This window comes from Lontra canadensis, unplaced genomic scaffold (genome assembly GCF_010015895.1).
Source record: "Lontra canadensis isolate GAN:19392208 unplaced genomic scaffold, GSC_riverotter_1.0 scaffold38, whole genome shotgun sequence".
Classification (NCBI taxonomy): domain Eukaryota; kingdom Metazoa; phylum Chordata; class Mammalia; order Carnivora; family Mustelidae; genus Lontra; species Lontra canadensis.
The window spans coordinates 1,923,416-1,940,911 of NW_022631032.1; the positions used below are offsets into that span (position 1 = coordinate 1,923,416).

The 17,496-nt window shown below is 45.7% G+C and overlaps 1 protein-coding gene across 3 annotated transcripts in view; it reads left to right on the forward strand.

The window, feature by feature from the left end:
• BDH1 (3-hydroxybutyrate dehydrogenase 1) overlaps nucleotides 1-17,496 on the forward strand; it is a 41,977-nt gene that overhangs the window by 12,940 nt on the left and 11,541 nt on the right. For all 3 annotated transcript variants that reach the window (XM_032869308.1, XM_032869307.1, XM_032869309.1), the window contains exons 2-4: nucleotides 757-883; nucleotides 8,609-8,681; nucleotides 9,337-9,447. In XM_032869308.1, coding sequence (XP_032725199.1) covers nucleotides 801-883; nucleotides 8,609-8,681; nucleotides 9,337-9,447 — 267 coding nt within the window. In that variant the 5' untranslated portion in view covers nucleotides 757-800. The remainder of the gene's footprint in view (nucleotides 1-756; nucleotides 884-8,608; nucleotides 8,682-9,336; nucleotides 9,448-17,496) is intronic.

A 17,496-nucleotide genomic window follows, 5' to 3' on the forward strand; every position in this document is an offset into this window, starting at 1 on the left:
AGCTCCCTCCTGGTACCCGCCCCCCCCCAGCCCTCCAGCCTGGAGGGCCACTAAGTTAATTGTGGACAGCTAGTCCTGGTGCTGAGTAGCCTTAAGGTAACTTAAGGTGACACCCTGTGGTACATGGCCTTGTTGCAATAAGGTTGATGTGACTTCAGAAGAGGGTGGGGCAGGTGTGAGACTCAGTGTGTGTGTGTTTTAATTAAGGTTGATGGAAGTGTGTCTTACCTTCTAGCTCCAGTCTCCAGGCTCCAGAGCTACTGCTGAGTTGAGCGTCAGAGCCCGACCCTGTGTGTGGTGGGCTGGGGGAGAAAGGAGCTGGGTGGAGCCCAGTGATTTGTGCGGGGCTGGAAGAGCTGCACTTGGAGGCCTGTGGCCAAACAGCGTGCAGGCTGATGCCCGGGGTCACCACAGACTGATGATCTGCTGGTTATGGGGAACACAGATGAGAATGGGGCTCCGTGAGGCTCCATGACCCATGGGGTGGGTCCTCAAGTGTCCCCTTTGGTTGATACTTCACTTGGTTGTCAGATCACCTGTCCGGTCCCACCTTCTCACGTTACAGGTGGGTGACAGCCCGCCCATGGTTGCCCAAGGAGGTGGTGGCACAGCCAGAACTAGAACGCAGTTCCTGACTTTTTCCATCATAGGAAGCAGCAGCTTCATGAGAGATGTGCGGGAGGACCCTGCCTCAGTCCCGAAGGGTATGCCCATGGAGGCAACAAGGCAATGCTGAGGGTGCATTTTGTGTTTCAGAACCCACCAGAAGGAGATCCACTGTTCTACCTCTTGTGGCCACCATGCTGTCCATCCGCCTCTTCAGACCCCTGTCACAGCTGCCAGGGAGAACCCTGAGTTGCTATGACAGAGAAAATGGAACAAGGTAAGAAGCGAAAGGCTGGAGGTGCCCTTGAGGGTCACAGTTTGTGAGCAAAACAGAGTTTGTCACACATGGATGCTGCAGGAGGTAAGAAGGCCTGACTCTCCAAAGATGTCTGTCCGTTCCTGCTGTCACCAGCAGAGGAAACAAAGGTGTCCTCAGAAGACAAAGACCTTCACAGGGCACAGAAGAAGATCTTTCATCCCTGCTTTGTGTTTTTCAGCTTTTTCTTTTGAAATAATTGCCCTTATGTGAAAGTTGCAGAAGGAGTACAGAGAGTTCCTGTATCTCCTTCACCTCACTTCCCCGTATGTTGACCTCTCGCAAACCGTAGTGTGACCATGTAAACCAGGAAGTGACTGCTGCATTAATACCGGTGAACTAATCTGCTGATGCAGATTTCACCAAGTGGCCTACTAATGGACCTTTTCTGGTCCCGGGTACAAACCAGGCTCCCACAGTACCTTTAGTTGTCGTGGGTCCTCAAAGTCTTCCTACTGGGAATGGTTCTTCAGTCTTGGTTGTTCATGACCTTGCCACTTTGGAAGAATGTCAGTTAGGGTTGTGTGGTGTTTCTTTGTGTGTACATTCATATGTGTGTGTTTGGAAGGACCCCCCCCTTAAGTGAGGTGACGCCCCACTTGGAAGGAACATTGCATCAGGAGGCATAGAGGTTTTTTTTTAAGATTTTATTTATTTGACAGAGAGAGAGAGAGAGAGTACACGCAACGGGAGTGGCAGGCAGAGGGAGAGGGAGAAGCAGACTCCCCAATGAGCCAGGAGCCTGATGGAGGACTCGATCCCAGGATCATGACCTGAGCCAAAGGCGGATGCTTAACTGATTGAGCCACCCAGGTGCCCCAGAAGGCACAGAATGTTGATGTGTCTCAATTCTTTTATCATTTGGATAATTGCTGTATTTAAATCTTACACATGAAACCAGTTAATGAAAATGTCCCAAGGTTTCCCGGAATGGTTTGAGTGATTTAGAGAAAGCATTAAGTACAAATTAAATAAGTAGCTCTTCTTTGAGAACTTCTGGAATTGCCTTTTCCAAGGGGATTCAGAGTCCTCTATTACCCCATTTTCTTCTTTTGCAGCCAGAGCAAGGAAAAAACAATATGCTTTCTATTCTTTTGTATTTGAGAGGAGTGAAATTAAGGGTCAGGTGAAATGTAAAGTCTCAGCAGCTAGAAAATCAATGGATATTTTCTCTGCCAATAAATAAGTCTGTCTGGAAGAACATGCATTTAGGCTTTTAGGACCATTTGCTTAAAAGCATTTCCATGGGCTACAGAGGCTTGGTTGGAAACGGGCTTCAACTAGCAGAGGACATCATAGAAGAGGAGAATGAAATGGCCTCTCCCACAGGGGCCGCATCCCCTGGAAGGGGGAATGGAGCCCAGCTCTCTTGAAGGACTCTGACCTGACAGCCTGCCCTACTTACTGGCTCTGCATAGCCCTCGGATTTTGAGTTTCTGGCTTCGGTGGAAGGCTCTGGTGCTGGCCCCGGAGAAGTAAGTTATTGATCATTTCCCACCTCCGGGATCCTGGTTACACAAACCAGCTGGGCCAGTGCTCAGCTCCGCCTGCTTGGGCCTGACACGCAATACTCCAGGAGAGCCTGATCTGGGCAGAGTGGAGAAGGGCTCCTTTATCCCTTCCAGCCTTGACTCCTGTAGATTCCGTTGGCAGCCACATCCCTTATGATTCGTGGTTGACTGGACTGTATTGTTTTTGCATATGCTGCCGCATGAGGCCATATTTCTCCCAGGCTGCACTCTGTCACTGACATTTGTCCCTCCTAGACACCATCATCTTGGTATAGTCAGCCTGTCCAATTACTTAATCATGACTCCTCGCTGCAGAAAGCTGGGTTATTGCGGCTGATTCATGATGGAAGAGACACAAGATGGAGAAGAAGCCAGAATTGATGCCCTGGCCAGCATGGGGTGGTGTCTCAGATGTGGCCTGGCAAGTTCCTGGATGCTCTGGGGACCAGGAGGTTCTTCCACAGGCCCTTGGGGGAAGTGCCAGGTTGTACCTTCTCTGCCCCATCTGATTGCACTTGTAGGTTAGGACAGCAGTTGGTGAGGTCTTCTCTGAATGTGGCTGCTGCCTCTTTGGGGTTCCACCCCGCAGAAAACTGACTGTCCTGAGCTGAACTTGTACCACCTGCAAGACAAGCATGGCGGCTGGAGTAAGAGGTGGGTTGACCCGCAGTTTGCTGCCACCTCTTCGTGCTGAATCAGAGTGTCAATGGGAGGGACCTGGGAGTCTGCATTTTAACATGCTTCCCAGATGCCTGTCAACTGAAGTTTGAGAATGGAGGTAGTGAGGCCTTCCCAGGCCCAGGGACCCTCCAGACTGAGAAGCAATCCCAAGCTGGGGATCCTGCCGCATCTGCAACGGCCATGAGGCAAAGGCTGGGAGGCCAGGCCGTCCCCAGCAGGATACTCTGATGTTGTGGGAGCTTCCCCATGCTCACATTGGCTCCATTCACTCACCTTGTCAGGGTTCTGCCTCTTAGCGGTGGGTGTGGAGGGGTGGAGCGTTGTGTTCTCTGGAGCGGAGGAAATCTCCACTGACAGCTGGGTTTGAGCTGTAGAGCTTACTGTAAGACACCCAAAGAGAGTGAAGTTTGGGCCTGAAAAGTATTTGAGAATGGGGAGGTAGATTAGAAAAAATCTGGCAGCAAGTCAGTTTGAAATAAATTCTCTCTCTTGCTGTGACCTTTCTGTTACTTTTTATAGTATCAAGTAGCACAAAGGGAACTTGCAGGGAAAGAACTGGTCCAGGAGAGACACGTTCTTTTTGCAGATTAACCCCTGGGGTCTTGGGGAAAACAGTGATTCTCTTTGAATAAAGTCATTTAACTACCTTTGGGTGTACTAACCATACCATTCCGCTCACACTTAAGACCACCATGCTCCAGGACTTAAAATCCAAAGAGATTCTGCTGTGGCAATTCAAAAGGACAGGAGTTTACTTTGGCTGACTTTCCTAGTGGACCCTCATTTCTGTCTAGTGAACCCATTGTTCTTAAGAATGTTGGATAACACATTAAAAAAAAAAGTATTTTTTTAGGGGCAGAGAGAGTGGGAGAACCAGACTCCCCTGCTGAGCAGGGAGCCTGACACAGGGCTCAATCTCAGGACACTGAGATCAGACCTGAACTGAAGGCAGCTGCTTAACTGACTGAGCCACCCAGGCACCCCGGGATAACATATTTTTATGAATATTTTAAAAGCTTTGTGTTTTGAATAGGTAATATATTCACATAGTACAAAATAGTACATGGTAAAAAGCAAATTTATCTCCTACCTCCTCTCCCCTGTTCACCAGCTGCTCAGGTGACCCTGCCACCTCTGTTTACTGTTTCTGGTTTAGTATTCATTTAAAAATTAACCGTACTTTGGAGCACCTGGGCGGCTCACTTAGTTAAGCGTCTGCCTTGGGCTCAGGTCATGATCTCAGGTCCTAGGATTAAGCCCCATGTCAGGCTTCCTGCTCAGCTGGGTGTCTGTTTCTCTCTCTCTCTCTGCCCCTTCCTCCTCTCTTGCTCTCTCTCTCTCCTCTCAAATAAATAAATAAAATTTTAAAAAATAGCTTAAAAAAACTGAACAGTACTTCTCCTTCTGGAAAGATGGAGTAGATGTATTTTTCTCTTTTCCTCCCATTGGATACAACTAAAGCCCCCAGGTTATATAAAAAGGCATAACAAGACTCTAGAAGATGGGGAGAAGAAGATGGATCAGCTAGGGACCTCAGGGCCCAAGAAACAACACAGTGATGAGCTCTTTAGATTTTCTTTGCCCTTCATCTACCCCACACCTGTTGCTGAAGTGGCTGGCAGCACAGAAATGACAGCTCAGGACAAAAAAACCCCAGTAGGAGTCTGCTCTCTCTAGCCCAAAGACTGGCCTAGCAAGACAGAAAACTGGAGACAGTAATTGCTCTACTCCAGCCAAACACCACAGGAAGTGCTGAGGCTCCACCCCTTCCTGCACCTGCAAAAGCTGTACTGAGCCTCAACCTCCAGTTCACCCCGGCTGTAGTGGGGTACCCCAGTCCCTTCAGTAGAGGTAGTATCCGAGAACGCCAAGGAGGGGCCAAGTCTTTTGTTCCCACCCAGCAGTAATCAGGCACCCTGCCTGCTTGGGTGGGAGTCCGGGAGAGTCAGGACTTCACCAGTCTCCCAGCAGTAATGAGACCCCATGCTCCCATGCATGTTGGGAGCAGTAGTGAGACCCTCCAGCCCCTCCCAGCCAGGCAGTAGGAGTGGAGACCTTGTAGGGGACTCCATCCCTACCCAGCACTAACCCTTCCCAGTTTAGTTTATGAAAGTAGTTCTACCCTGATTCCCTAGCCAGACAAAGACTGCACAAAAAAAGAGACCCACGCACTAATATTCCTCATGAATAGAGATGTGAAAATCTTAAAAATATTAGCAAGTAGAATTCAGCAATACATAAAAATAGAAACTGTGAAAAATGGGTTTGTTCCAGGAATTGAGATAACACACAAAAACAATGTATTTTTATAGCCTGACAATGAACTTGAGGATGTCAAAATTTAAAACAATACCAATTAGGGACGCCTGGGTGGCTCAGTTGGTTAAGCCGCTGCCTTCGGCTCAGGTCATGATCCCAGCGTCCTGGGATCGAGTCCCACATCAGGCTCCTTGCTCAGCGGGAGCCTGCTTCTCCATCTGCCTCTGCCTGCCACTCTGTCTTCCTGTGCTCACTCTGACAAATGAATGAATAAAATCTTAAAAAAAAAACCATTTAAAATGCTCAAAAAAATGAGATACAGAGGTATAAATACAGTAAGCATGCACAGGATTTGTATTGCAGGAAACTGTACCGTGCTGATGAAAGAAATCAATGGTCTAAATAAATGGAGACCCATACTAAGTTCAGGGATTGAAGAACTTGAAAAAGTAAAAATATCAGTTTCACCCAAATTGATATATGAGTTTAGCACAATCTCTATCAAAATCACAGTCAGATTTTTGTGGATAAGGACAAGATTGTTTGAAAATTTATAGGACTAAACAAGGGAAATAAAATAGAAAAAACAATTTTGAAAAAGAAAAATAAGATGGGAGCAGATAGCTCAACGAAATCTAAGAGAGAATCCAGAAACAGACCCGCACAAATATCCCCAACTGATGTTTGATAAAGGCGCAAAAGCAATTCAAGGCAGAAAAGTGTACATTTCCAAAAAAAACCAAACCAAAACAAAAACGTTCTGGAGCAGTTGGACATTTATAAGCAAAAAAATAAACTTTGACCTATGTCTTACATTGTATACAAAACTCAAAATGGATCATGGACCTAAAATGTCAAACACAAATCTATCAGACTTTTAGAAAAAAATCAAGAGAAAATCTCGGGTTCTGGGATAAGCAAAGAATTCTGAAACTTGACACCAAAAGCGTGACCCATAAAAGGAAACATCGCTAAATCAGACTTCATCCAAATGAAACAGGTTCCCTCTGCAAAAGACCCTGTGAGAGGAAGAAAAGACAGCTTGCCCAATAGGAGGAAGTATTTGCATCCTGCATATGTAACAGAGGACTAGCCTCTAAAACCTGTAAAGAACTCTCAGAGCTCAATAGTGAAAGAACAATACAGTATAATTCGAATATGGATCAAAGAGGGGCACCTGGTTGGCTCAGACAGTAGAGGTTTCGTCTCTTGATCTCAGGGTTTTAAGATCAAGCCCCACACTGGGTATGGAGATTATTTGAAGATAAAATCTTTTCTTTTCTTTTCTTTCTTTTTTTTTTTTTTTAAAGAAGAATATGGACAAAAGACACGAAGAGACATTTTACCAAAGAGGGTATACGGATGGCAAATAAGCACAGGCAAAGATGTTCAATGTCGGGGCGCCTGGGTGGCTCAGTGGGTTAAGCCTCCGCCTTCGGCTCAGGTCATGATCTCAGAGTCCTGGGATAGAGCCCTGCATTGGGCTCTCTGCTCAGTGGAGAGCCTGCTTCCCCACTCCCACCTCCCCGCCCGTGCTTGCTTGTGATTTCTGTCTGTCAAATAAATAAATAAAATCTTAAAAAAAAGTTCAATGTCATTAGCCATTTGAGAAATGCACATTGAAGCCACCGTAATCAACATGACTAAAATAAAAAAAATTGTGACACCACCAAATGCTGGTGAAGATAGAAAGTGGATCCCTTGGGGCTGGGAATGTAGAATGCTCACCGCTCTGGAAAGCAGTTTGACATTTTCTTAAAAACTAACTACGCATCTGCCATATGACCCAGCAATGGTTCTCCTGGGTACTTACTTAAGAGAGCAGACTTGTACAAGAACTTACACAGGAATGTTCATAGCAGCTCTACTTATAATAACCCTAAACCGGAAACAGCATGGATGCTCTTGAATAGTTGAATGGTTAGGGGTGCCTGACGGGCTCAGTTGGTAGAGTTTGCGACTCAATCTCAGAGTGGAGCGCGAGCCCCACATTGGGCATGGAACCTACCTAAAAACAAAAATGAGCCAACAAAGATAGTTGATCATTAAAAAAACTGTGGTATACCCATACCATCGAAAACAATTTAGCAATAAAAAAACAAATTATTGATATGTGCAACAATCTGGTTAAATCTCCAGAAAATTATGTTGAGTGAAAAGACAATCCCAAAAGGTTATATACTGTGTGACTCCATTTATATAACATTGTTGAAAGGACAGAATGGTAGAGATGGACAACAGATTAGTAGTTAAGGAGGACGTGGAGTGGACAGGAATGGGTGTGGCTCTAAAAGGGTAACAGGAGGGATCCTTGTGGTGACAGAAATGTGCTGTATTTTCACTGTATCTGTTCCAATATCCTGATTGTGATAGGGTGCTATAGGTTTGCAAAATGTTACCACTGGGGGAAATTGGGTAATAAGTTACAGGGCGTCTTTCTGTGTTATTTCTTAACTGCATTTGAATCTATAATTATTTCAAAACAAAAGTTTAGTTGAAAAAAACTAACAGGGGGCACCTGGGGGGCTCAGTGCGTTAAAGCCTCTGCCTTCGGCTAAGGTCATGATCTCAGGGTCCTGGGATCGAGCCCTGCACTGGGCTCCCTGGTCAGCGGGGGACCAGCTTCCCCCCTCCCTCTGCCCTTCCCCCCACTCATGTTTTCTCTCTTTCTCCAATGAATAAAATCTAAAAAAAAAAAAAAAAGGGAGGGACATCTGGGTGGCTCAGTGGGTTAAAGCCTCTGCTTTCAGCTCAGGTCATGATCTCAGGGTCCTGGAATCGAGCCCCGCATCGGGCTCTCTGCTTTCCCCCCTTCTCTCTGCTTCCCTCTCTGCCTACTTGTGATCTCTGTCTGTCAAATAAATAAATAAATAAAATCTTAAAAAAAAAAAAAAGGGAAAGAAAAAAAACTATCAGGAAGCAGCGTAAAACCCAGAGGTGAAGACATTGAATTTGCAGAAGGCTCTGGTAACAAGGCTGTATTGCCGGAGGGTGATTCCTACACGTGGCAAAAATGGCCACTGCACCTGCAGGCTGACTTTGTTGCAGCCTAGCAAGCCTGGCGGACAGAGTTAGGACCATCTTCCCCAGTAGTACCAGCAGATTGTCCTCAGCGGCTTGGGGTCGGGAGCCATGGGGGCCATACTGGTGGTTGAGGGTCCTCTGAGTTGTTTGCCCCGGGAGTGAGGTGCAGGTAGGAGCACAGCCTTTGCTCACAGCTCCTCTTCTCCCGCAGGCGCTCGCTGCTGTTTTACTCCGCCTCCCTGGTCCCTAGCAGCCGTCGTGCTTATTCCGATGAGGTGAAGCCGGTGAGTGGCAGCCCCGCTATGGTGGTCACAGCCCTTCCCTAGGGGCTCCCAGCCCTGGGCCACTTCAGAGCGGGGCTTCAGTGCCCCTGGGATGCTTGGAACCACTTTCTTACTCTCTCAACTGCCCCACTCCTGCCAAAGATGAAGTTAGGGCTTAAGAGTTCAGATTTGGATTCTCTCTCTTCCAGTTCTACCACGGGCTGACTACTTTGGGCATTTAGAAAATATGTCTCCTCACTTGTAACCTGGTGTAATAATGCTACTTACTGTGTAGAGTTACTGTGGGGTATTAAATAAGAAAAATGTGTGTGGAGTGCCTTGCACAGAGTAAGAAATGATAAATACTGTGGTGATGGGGGGTGGTGATGCTGGGGGTTGTAGATGAGGAAACTGAGGTCCAGAAGGGGGCAGTGACTTCCCCAGGTAGCATTGCCAGTTGGTGGCAGAATTTGGGTTAGAACCTCATCTCCTGATTTGGAGTGCCAAGCATTCTCTGCTCTATTATGGTGCTTCTCTAAGAGCCAAGGGCAGGTGGGCAGGACTGGGACTGGCCCACTCAGGAAGCACTAATTGTCACTGTCCAGAGGAGGTTTGCTTGGTCACTAAGCTCTTGGGATCCTGGGTTCCTAATGTGGGGTCTGATCTTCTGAAACAGGTTGGCAGCAAAGCCGTCCTGGTCACAGGCTGTGACTCGGGATTTGGGTTCTCCTTGGCCAAGCATCTGCATTCAAAAGGCTTCCTTGTGTTTGCTGGCTGCTTGATGAAGGTAAGAGAAGGGTCATTTTTGTCACCATTGTCCTTCACATAGTTACTATTTTGTAGGGTTTTAAAAATTGTAGTAAAATACACAAAACATAAAATTTACCTTAACCTTTTTTTTTTTTTGGGAGAGAGTGGGATGGGGAGCGGCAGAGCGGGGGGGAGAGAGTGAGAATCTTAAGCAGGCTCCACACCTGGTATAGAACCCAATGGTGGGCTTGATCTCATGACCCTGAGATCATGACCTGAGCCAGAATCACGAGTTGGACACTTAACTGACTGAGCCACCCAGGCGCCCCTACGTCTTAACCATTTTTAGGTGTACTGTTCGGTGGTATTAAATAGATTCACATTGTTGTACAACCATTACTCCCATCCATCCCCATAACGTTTTCCATCTTGTAAAACTGAGACTGTACCCAATAACAATAACTGTCCATTTTCCCTTCTGTCTACCCCTGGCAACCACCACTACAATTTCTGTTTTTATGAATTTATCTGTTCTAAGTACCTCATATAAGTAGAATTTTATAGTATTTGTCTTTTTTGTGACTGGCTTATTTCACTTGGCATAATGTCCTCGAAGTTTATCCCTATTGTAGCATATTACAGAATCTGTTTCCTTTTTAAGGCTGACTAATAGTCCATTACATGTATATATCACATTTTGCTTATCCATTCATCTGTCATTGGACACTCAGGTTGCTTCCAACTTTTAGCTATTGTGAAAAAGGATGCTATAAACATGGATGTATGAGTATCTCTTTAAGACCCTGCTTTCAATTCTTCTTGGTATACACCCAGAACTAGAATTGCTAGATCTCATGGTAATTCTGTTTTTAACTGAGGAACTGCCATACTGTTTTCCACAGTGGCTGCACCATTTTACATTCTCACCGACCGTGTATAAGGGTTCCAGTTTTTCCACATCCTTAGCAATACTTTTTTTTTTTTTTTTTGGTAGCTATTTTAAGGCTGAGGTTAGTATCTCATTGTAGTTTTGATTTGCATTTCCCTAATGATTAGTGATGTTGAGCATCTTTTCATGTGCTTATTGGTCATTCATATATCTTCTTTGGAGAAATGTCTATTCAATTTCTTTGCCCAGTTTTAAACTGGATTGTTTGTTGTTATTGTTGTTGAGTTTTAGGACTTATATATTCTGGATATAAATTCCTTATCGGATATATGATTTGTATATATCATCTCCCATTCTATGGTTGTTTTTTTATTCCAGGGGTGGTGTGTCTTGATGTACAAAATTTAAAAATTTTTATGAAGTCTGATCTGCCAATTTCTTCTTTTGTTACCTGTGCCTTTGATATCATGTCCAAAAAATCATTGCCAAATGCAAAGTTGTGATGCTTTTGTTCTGTTTCTTCTAAGCACTTTATTTTGGGGGGTCTTATGTTTAGGCCCTTGATCCATTTCAAATTAATTTTTGTATGTGGTATTAGGTAAGGGTCCAGCTTCTTTCTTTTGCATGTGGACACCCAGTTTTCCCAGCACCATTTGTTGAAAATACTGTCCTTTCCCCCTCATTGAATAGTCTTGGCACTCCTGTCAAAAATCACTTGACCATCTTGATCACTGCTTCTATTCCATTGTTCCATATGTCTGTCTTTATGCCAGTTTTACACGGTTTTGGTTAGTGTAGCTTTGTGATGAGTTTTGAAATCAGTAAGTCTGTGTCATCCAGGTTTGTTCTTCTTTTTCAAGATTGTTTTGGCTCTTTGGGGTCCCTTGAGATTTCCTATGAATTTTAGGACATGTTTTTTGGCAAAAGACACCCTTAAGATTTAGACACATATGGGATTAAAATCTGTAGATTGCTTTCAGTAGTATGTACATTTTAAGAATATTAAGTCTTCTGATCCATGAATGGGGGATGTGTTTCCATTTATTTCTGCCTTCTTTTACTTCTTTCAGAAATGTTTCATAGATTTCATTGTACAAATCTTTTACCTCCTTGGTTAGGTTAATTCCTAAGTATTTTATTCTTTTGGATGCTACCATAAGTGGGATTATTTTTGTAATTTCCTTTTCAGGTTGTGTGTTGTTTGTGTACAGAAATGCAGCTGCTTCTGTGTGTTGACTTGATATCCTTCTACTTCGCTGAATTCATTTATTAGTTCCAATAAGTTCTCTGGGGGAATCTTTAGGGTTTTCTACATATAAAGTCATGTCATCTGAAAACATAATTTTCCTTCTTCCTTTCCAATGTGGATGCCTTTCATCTCTTCAACAGACTCCAGAGTTCCAAAATAGTGCACCTGTCTAGGTGGGGAAAGAGATTCCTGGTGCTTCCTACTTTCCTGTCTTCCCAGAATCCCACTTCAAGCTCATTATTTAATACCAGGACTACCCAGGACTTGGGCTGGGGTTGGTAGTTGTGTTTTCATTGCTTTCTTAACGATTGGTTCATCCGTCGCTTTAGACAGCCCATACCTTTTCTCTTCACTTCTGTCTCACTTGTTCTTCATAGCTTTGTTCATTCATTCATTTACTCGTCCATTTGGCAAATGTTCCTGATGTGCCTGCCCCTTTGATAGGTGCTGTAGAAGATGATACCCTGGTCCCTGCCTTTAGGAAGCTCCATGTCCAGTGGTGAAGGACAGCCATGCACAGACTTACCTGGAAGAGTTAGAGTGAAGAGGGTTCTCAGAGTTGTGTGGAGTGTTTAACGAGAGTGCGTAGAAGGAAGGGGTTGATCCTGGTCTGGCAGAGGAGGGGACATCCATTCTGGACCATGGAGAATAAGTAATGCTGTCCCAGGTAGCGGCTGAGGATCCTTTGCAATTCATCAAGTGGAATTTAGGGTGTCTGAAGGGAAGCCCTGGGCCGTGAGGCTCCAAAAGGGAGAGGGGACAGTTCTTCCAATTTGGAGAATTGTGCAACCTCACCACAGTCCATCACTTGGAAATTTCTCTCTTGACTGTCTGCACTTGAAGCCCCACACCAACCCCTGGTCCTAGGTAGCACGGATTCCTGTCTCTTTAGATTGGCCTTTTCTGGACTATTCCTGCATGGAATTGTACAACGCATAGGCTCTTGTGGCAGGCTTTTTTCACTCAGCATAACGTTTTTGAGATTCTTCATGTTGTAGAAAGTATCAGTAGTTCCTTCCTTTTTATTACTGGATAGTATTCTATTGGACGGATATACTACATTTAAAAAATTAATTCACTAGTTGATGGATATTTGGATGAAATGTTTGGGGTTTTGGCCACTATGAATTATGCAGCTATGAATATTTGCATACATGTCTCTGTGTAGATATGTTTTTACTAATTCCTTTTAACAGAATTTAGAAACCAACATCAGTGCTCTTTGTCCCTCTCTGTGGACAGAGGTAGACGATGTATAGATAATCACACGGCATATACATGCACACATGGTATTTATTTATATTTCTCTCCTACGTTCATTTCCTATAAATGCTGCATGCTCACACACACACACATGCTCACACACAAACATATAATTCATGAGGTTATATTGACCTTCTAATCCTCTTCAACACAACAGCATTCTTCCTTGCTTCCCTCATTCCATATTTGTTTTTTTCCTTTTTCTGCCACTAGAACCTTGATCCCCAGCTACATCAGTATATTTACTCATTTGGTCAGTCCTATAATACACACACAATTGCTTCAGAATTGCTATGTTGATACCATCACAAACACAAAACTCCTAAGTTGTGTTGTCAGCTTGGTTCCTCCAAGAAGCAGATACCAAAATAGGATAGAATGTGCAAGAGATTTATTCAGGAAGAGCCTGTGATGGCTAAAGGGGAATAGGGCAGGAAAAGGCATGAAAATCCTGTAGATTTTCAGTGTTATTCTGGGGCGCCTGACTGGCTTATAGGGACTGTGTAATTTCACATTCCCACCAGTAATGTATGAGAGTATCTGTTTCTACACGATTTCCCCAATAGTGTACTTGAAGCTTTTGGTTTTTGCCAGTCTGATAGGTGAGAAATATACCCCAGTACAGTTTTAATTTGCATTTCTTCTGTTGTGAATGCATGCCCTGGTCTTTAAAGGCATGAATGACCCAGAAGCTGTGATATAGCAACCTGAGGTCTCCCTCTATTGGCCAGAACTTAGTCACATGGTCTTTCTTACCTGGCTGCGCTAGGGAAGCTGGGAAATGTAGTTTGTATTCTGAGAAATGTACCTTGCTTGAAGTCAGGGGTTCTACCGCTATAGAAGAAGGGAAGAATGGGGCGTTTGGGACAATTTGCTGTCTCTGCTCTGTAGATGAGATATTTTCTTTATATTGAAGGCAGTAAGAATCCAGAGAAGGAATTATTTTTAAACCAGGTTTAATATCTATAAAAACAATACCCGTTCAATGTAAAAGTTTCAATAATATAAACAAAAATAATAAAGTCATTTGCATTGCCACAGTTTGAACATATATTCAGATCAGAGAGGGTTTATTTGTCCTTTTAATTTTTCCTTCTTTTGAATTATGAAAGTAGTACGTATTTATAATAGATTCAAACCGGACAGAAGTAGATGATGGAAACAAGTGGAGTCTTTTTACTGCAGTCTCTTGCCGCAGAGTAACTAAAATGTATGTGTGCACATTATGTGTGACCTTTGCTATTATACTCCAAGCCACAATGAATCGTCTTACACATATCTTTGCTTGCTTTCATTAGTAATTCTTAGAAAAATTTTCTAGATGTGAAAATACTGGGTAGAAAGGTGTGCAGATTTTTGGTTTCATTCAAGTCTGTCAGATTGCTGCTCCCAAAAGCCACACCAATGTCTGCTCCCTCTGACATGCATGCTAAAACCTGTTTCAGGACAGATTTGGGGGTGATGGGTGGGGCATGCTGGAGTTGGGTTCTCTGCATAATGTGGACCTGCTTCAGCATGTCCTCGCAGGTGCTGGGATGCCACAGAATGTTTCGTACCTCTGAAGTTCCTTCTCTATGTTTCTAGCACCTGCACCATCATGCTGGCTTGTCCAGTGGTGCAGGGACTGTATCTCGACTCCACAGTCCAGGGCAGAGTCTGCTGAGTGCTGACGAGGAGTGAGAGAGAGAGAGTCAGGGCCTTGGATTCTAGTCACCTATCAGCCACTAGCCCAGGGAATAAGCAGACGCTTCCCCTCCCTGAGCCCCTTACTTACAATAATGGGGTTAGACTGGGTGCTCTGACGTCCTTCCACCGGCCACAGCTGTGATCCTGATTTAGTGACTGGTGTTTTCTTCAAAATACCAGACGAGGTCACTGCCGGCTCATGCCTGTCGGTGTTACTTGTTGACTCTTTTGGTGTCATGGTGTGTCTCTGCTGGTCAAAAGCTAGAGGAGGCAGAAGTCACTAGAGGTTTGAGTTAACGATGCAAATCAGAAAGCAGTCGGAACCACTGGGGACCACGGTAAAGTCCTCCAGCCCGCTGCTGAGATGTTAAGCCACATGGTGGATTCTGGCTACATCTGTCCCCCAAAACTCTGCCTGCTCCTCCTTAGACTTACCCCTCCTCTCCTGCTTCAGGTCTCGGTGCCTTGGGCCAACTCAAGGGCTTGGCTCCAGTAGATGTCTCTCATCTCCCGCATCATTAACTCCTCACGCTCTGCTGGGTCGTTTTGGCGCATGCGTGTGTGCACGCGCACACGCACACACGCCCACACACACAGGCTGACAGCCTCCCATCCCATGTGCACTACTGGCTCACTTCTCGACACCCCCAGAGGGTTGTTTGTACTAGATCGTTTCACCTGTTTACTTCCCATGTTCCTTTCAGCCCACACGGATTGGGCTTTGGGCCCCTCCCATCTGTTTATTTGTTCTTTCAACTAATAGATATCTCTTGAGCACCTACAAGAGCCCACAATATTCTCCTTTGGAGATACAGCCTATATTGATTCATGAGAAGTTCTTGCCCTTGCGGTGCTTACATGGGGTGGGTGGGGGGTGACACAAAAGAAGATCGATAAATAAGTAGATTGCTTTTCTGTGGGATGTGGAAGCTATTGGGAAAAAGAAAGCACGAAAAGGAGAAGGAGAGTGAATGTGGTAGAGGGGCTGTTGGGTTTTAAAGAGGAAAGAAAGAACTTACTGAGAAAGGGACATTGGAAGGAGGTAAGGGGTTAGGGAACAAGTCCCAAAGATAGAAGGGGTAAGAAAGGGACAGCCAAGCCTTTGTGTGCCTTTGTGTGCCTTTGTGTTAGAGACCAACAGGGGGCCACTGTGGCTGTGGCGAGGGAGGGAGGCGGGAGAGAGGAGTTGGGGGGCAGGTCTTGTATCATAGAAGGGACAGACTGCCTCTCTCTGGGTACAAGGGAAGGCTCGATAGGCCAAGGTGGCATCTTGCTGCCATCTGGAAGGACAGACAGGAGTTTCCTGCGGTGGGTGCTGATAGCGTATTTGGACACCATCAGCAGTCCGAGGAAGCTGAATCCCAGAGCTGTCACGGAGTAAGAGGAGACCAGCTGGGCAGAGAAGTCAGGGCGGGAACGGGGAGTGGGGGGGTGCCAGGGTGCCTCTGATGTGGCTTTTATCGAGGATGCCAGCAGCCCCCATTTTGCCAGATCGAGTGGCCCCTTCTCAGACCAGAGCATACTGAACCTACACACAGCTTTAACCAAACAAACCACTCTTGCGTGTTACCCTTTGTTGCATGACTTTTGGATACCCCGCTCTCTTGTTTTGCTTCCCCTCCCTTGCTAGCGCTCCCACTGCTCAGCCTGTGACCGTTACAAGGCCCCAGGCTTGTTCCTCTTCACCGTTCCTTGTGCGTGTGATAGACACTCCCATTTTACCTGGCGAGTGTCTTCATCCGGCCTGGAGGTGCTGGACCCCCTAGCAGAACAGGCCTAGAGTCTGTAAAACCCTGCTGCCAGGTTCAGTCCGTCATCTGGCTCAGTGTGGTAGAAATGGAGGTGGAGAAGGTTGGGGAAGGTTGAGAGGTTGGACGGAGTTGTTAGCGTGCTGTGATATTTTCCCTCTGGTCTCAGTGAGGTGGGCTTCAAGAACACTACTTGGAGAAACGGACTCTTGACTACGGAGAACAGATTGATGGGCACCAGAGGGGAGGCAGGTGGGGGGATGGCGGAAACGGGGGATGGAGGAAACGGGGGATGGCGAGGAAGGAGCGCACTTGTCTCGATGAGCACCCGCTGGGGTAAGGGAGTGTGATTACTGAATTGTACGCCTCAAAATGATAGAACACTGGGTGTTAACTAATTGGAATTAAAATAAAAACTTAAAGAACTACTAGAGGGGCGCCTGGGTGGCTCAGCTGTTACATGTCTGCCTTCAGTCAGGTTATGATCCCAGGGTCCTGGGATCAAGCCCGCATTGGGCTCTCTGCTCAGCGGGAAGCCTGCTTCTCCCTCTCCCACTCCCCCTGCTTATGTTCCCTCTCTCACTGTGTCTTCTCTGTCTAATAAATAAATAATTCTTTTTTTTTTTTTTTTAAGAAGCGGGGATGAATAATCATGTAAGAATGGAGAGGGATTTTTTTTTTTTTTGAGATTTTAAAAATTTATTTTTTTGACAGAGATCACAAGTAGGCAGAGGGGCTGGCAGAGATAGAGGAGGAAGCAGGCTCCCCGCTGAGCAGAGAGCCTGATGTGGGGCTCAATCCCAGGACTCTGGGATCATGACCTGAGCCGAAGGCAGAGGCTTTAACCCGCTGAGCCACCCAGGTGCCCCATAAATAAATAAATAATTAAAAAAAAAAAGAACTCCTAGAGAGCTTACCATCAATGCCCCGGAGTCCTTGGCCACAGAAGGGTATGTTAATATTGACCAAGAGACGCCTGGAGGCCCAAGAATGAGGCTGGAGTGCCTCATCTGGAAGCAGAGCAGAGAGAGCTCCACCAGGAGAGGGCTGTCCTGCTTGGGTCGGACACTCTGGCCTGGACGTGATGTGGATGAAGGGGAGAGCTCCTGGAGTCATCATAAGGGCGCCCATCCAGTGAGACTCCTAGGACTGCCCGTGTTTCCCCAGCCGAAGGGGTGCCTCCCTGAAACCCGGGTGGAGAAAGAAGAGGCCCGGCTGGAGGTATCCGGAGGACGGATCTCTGTAGAACGC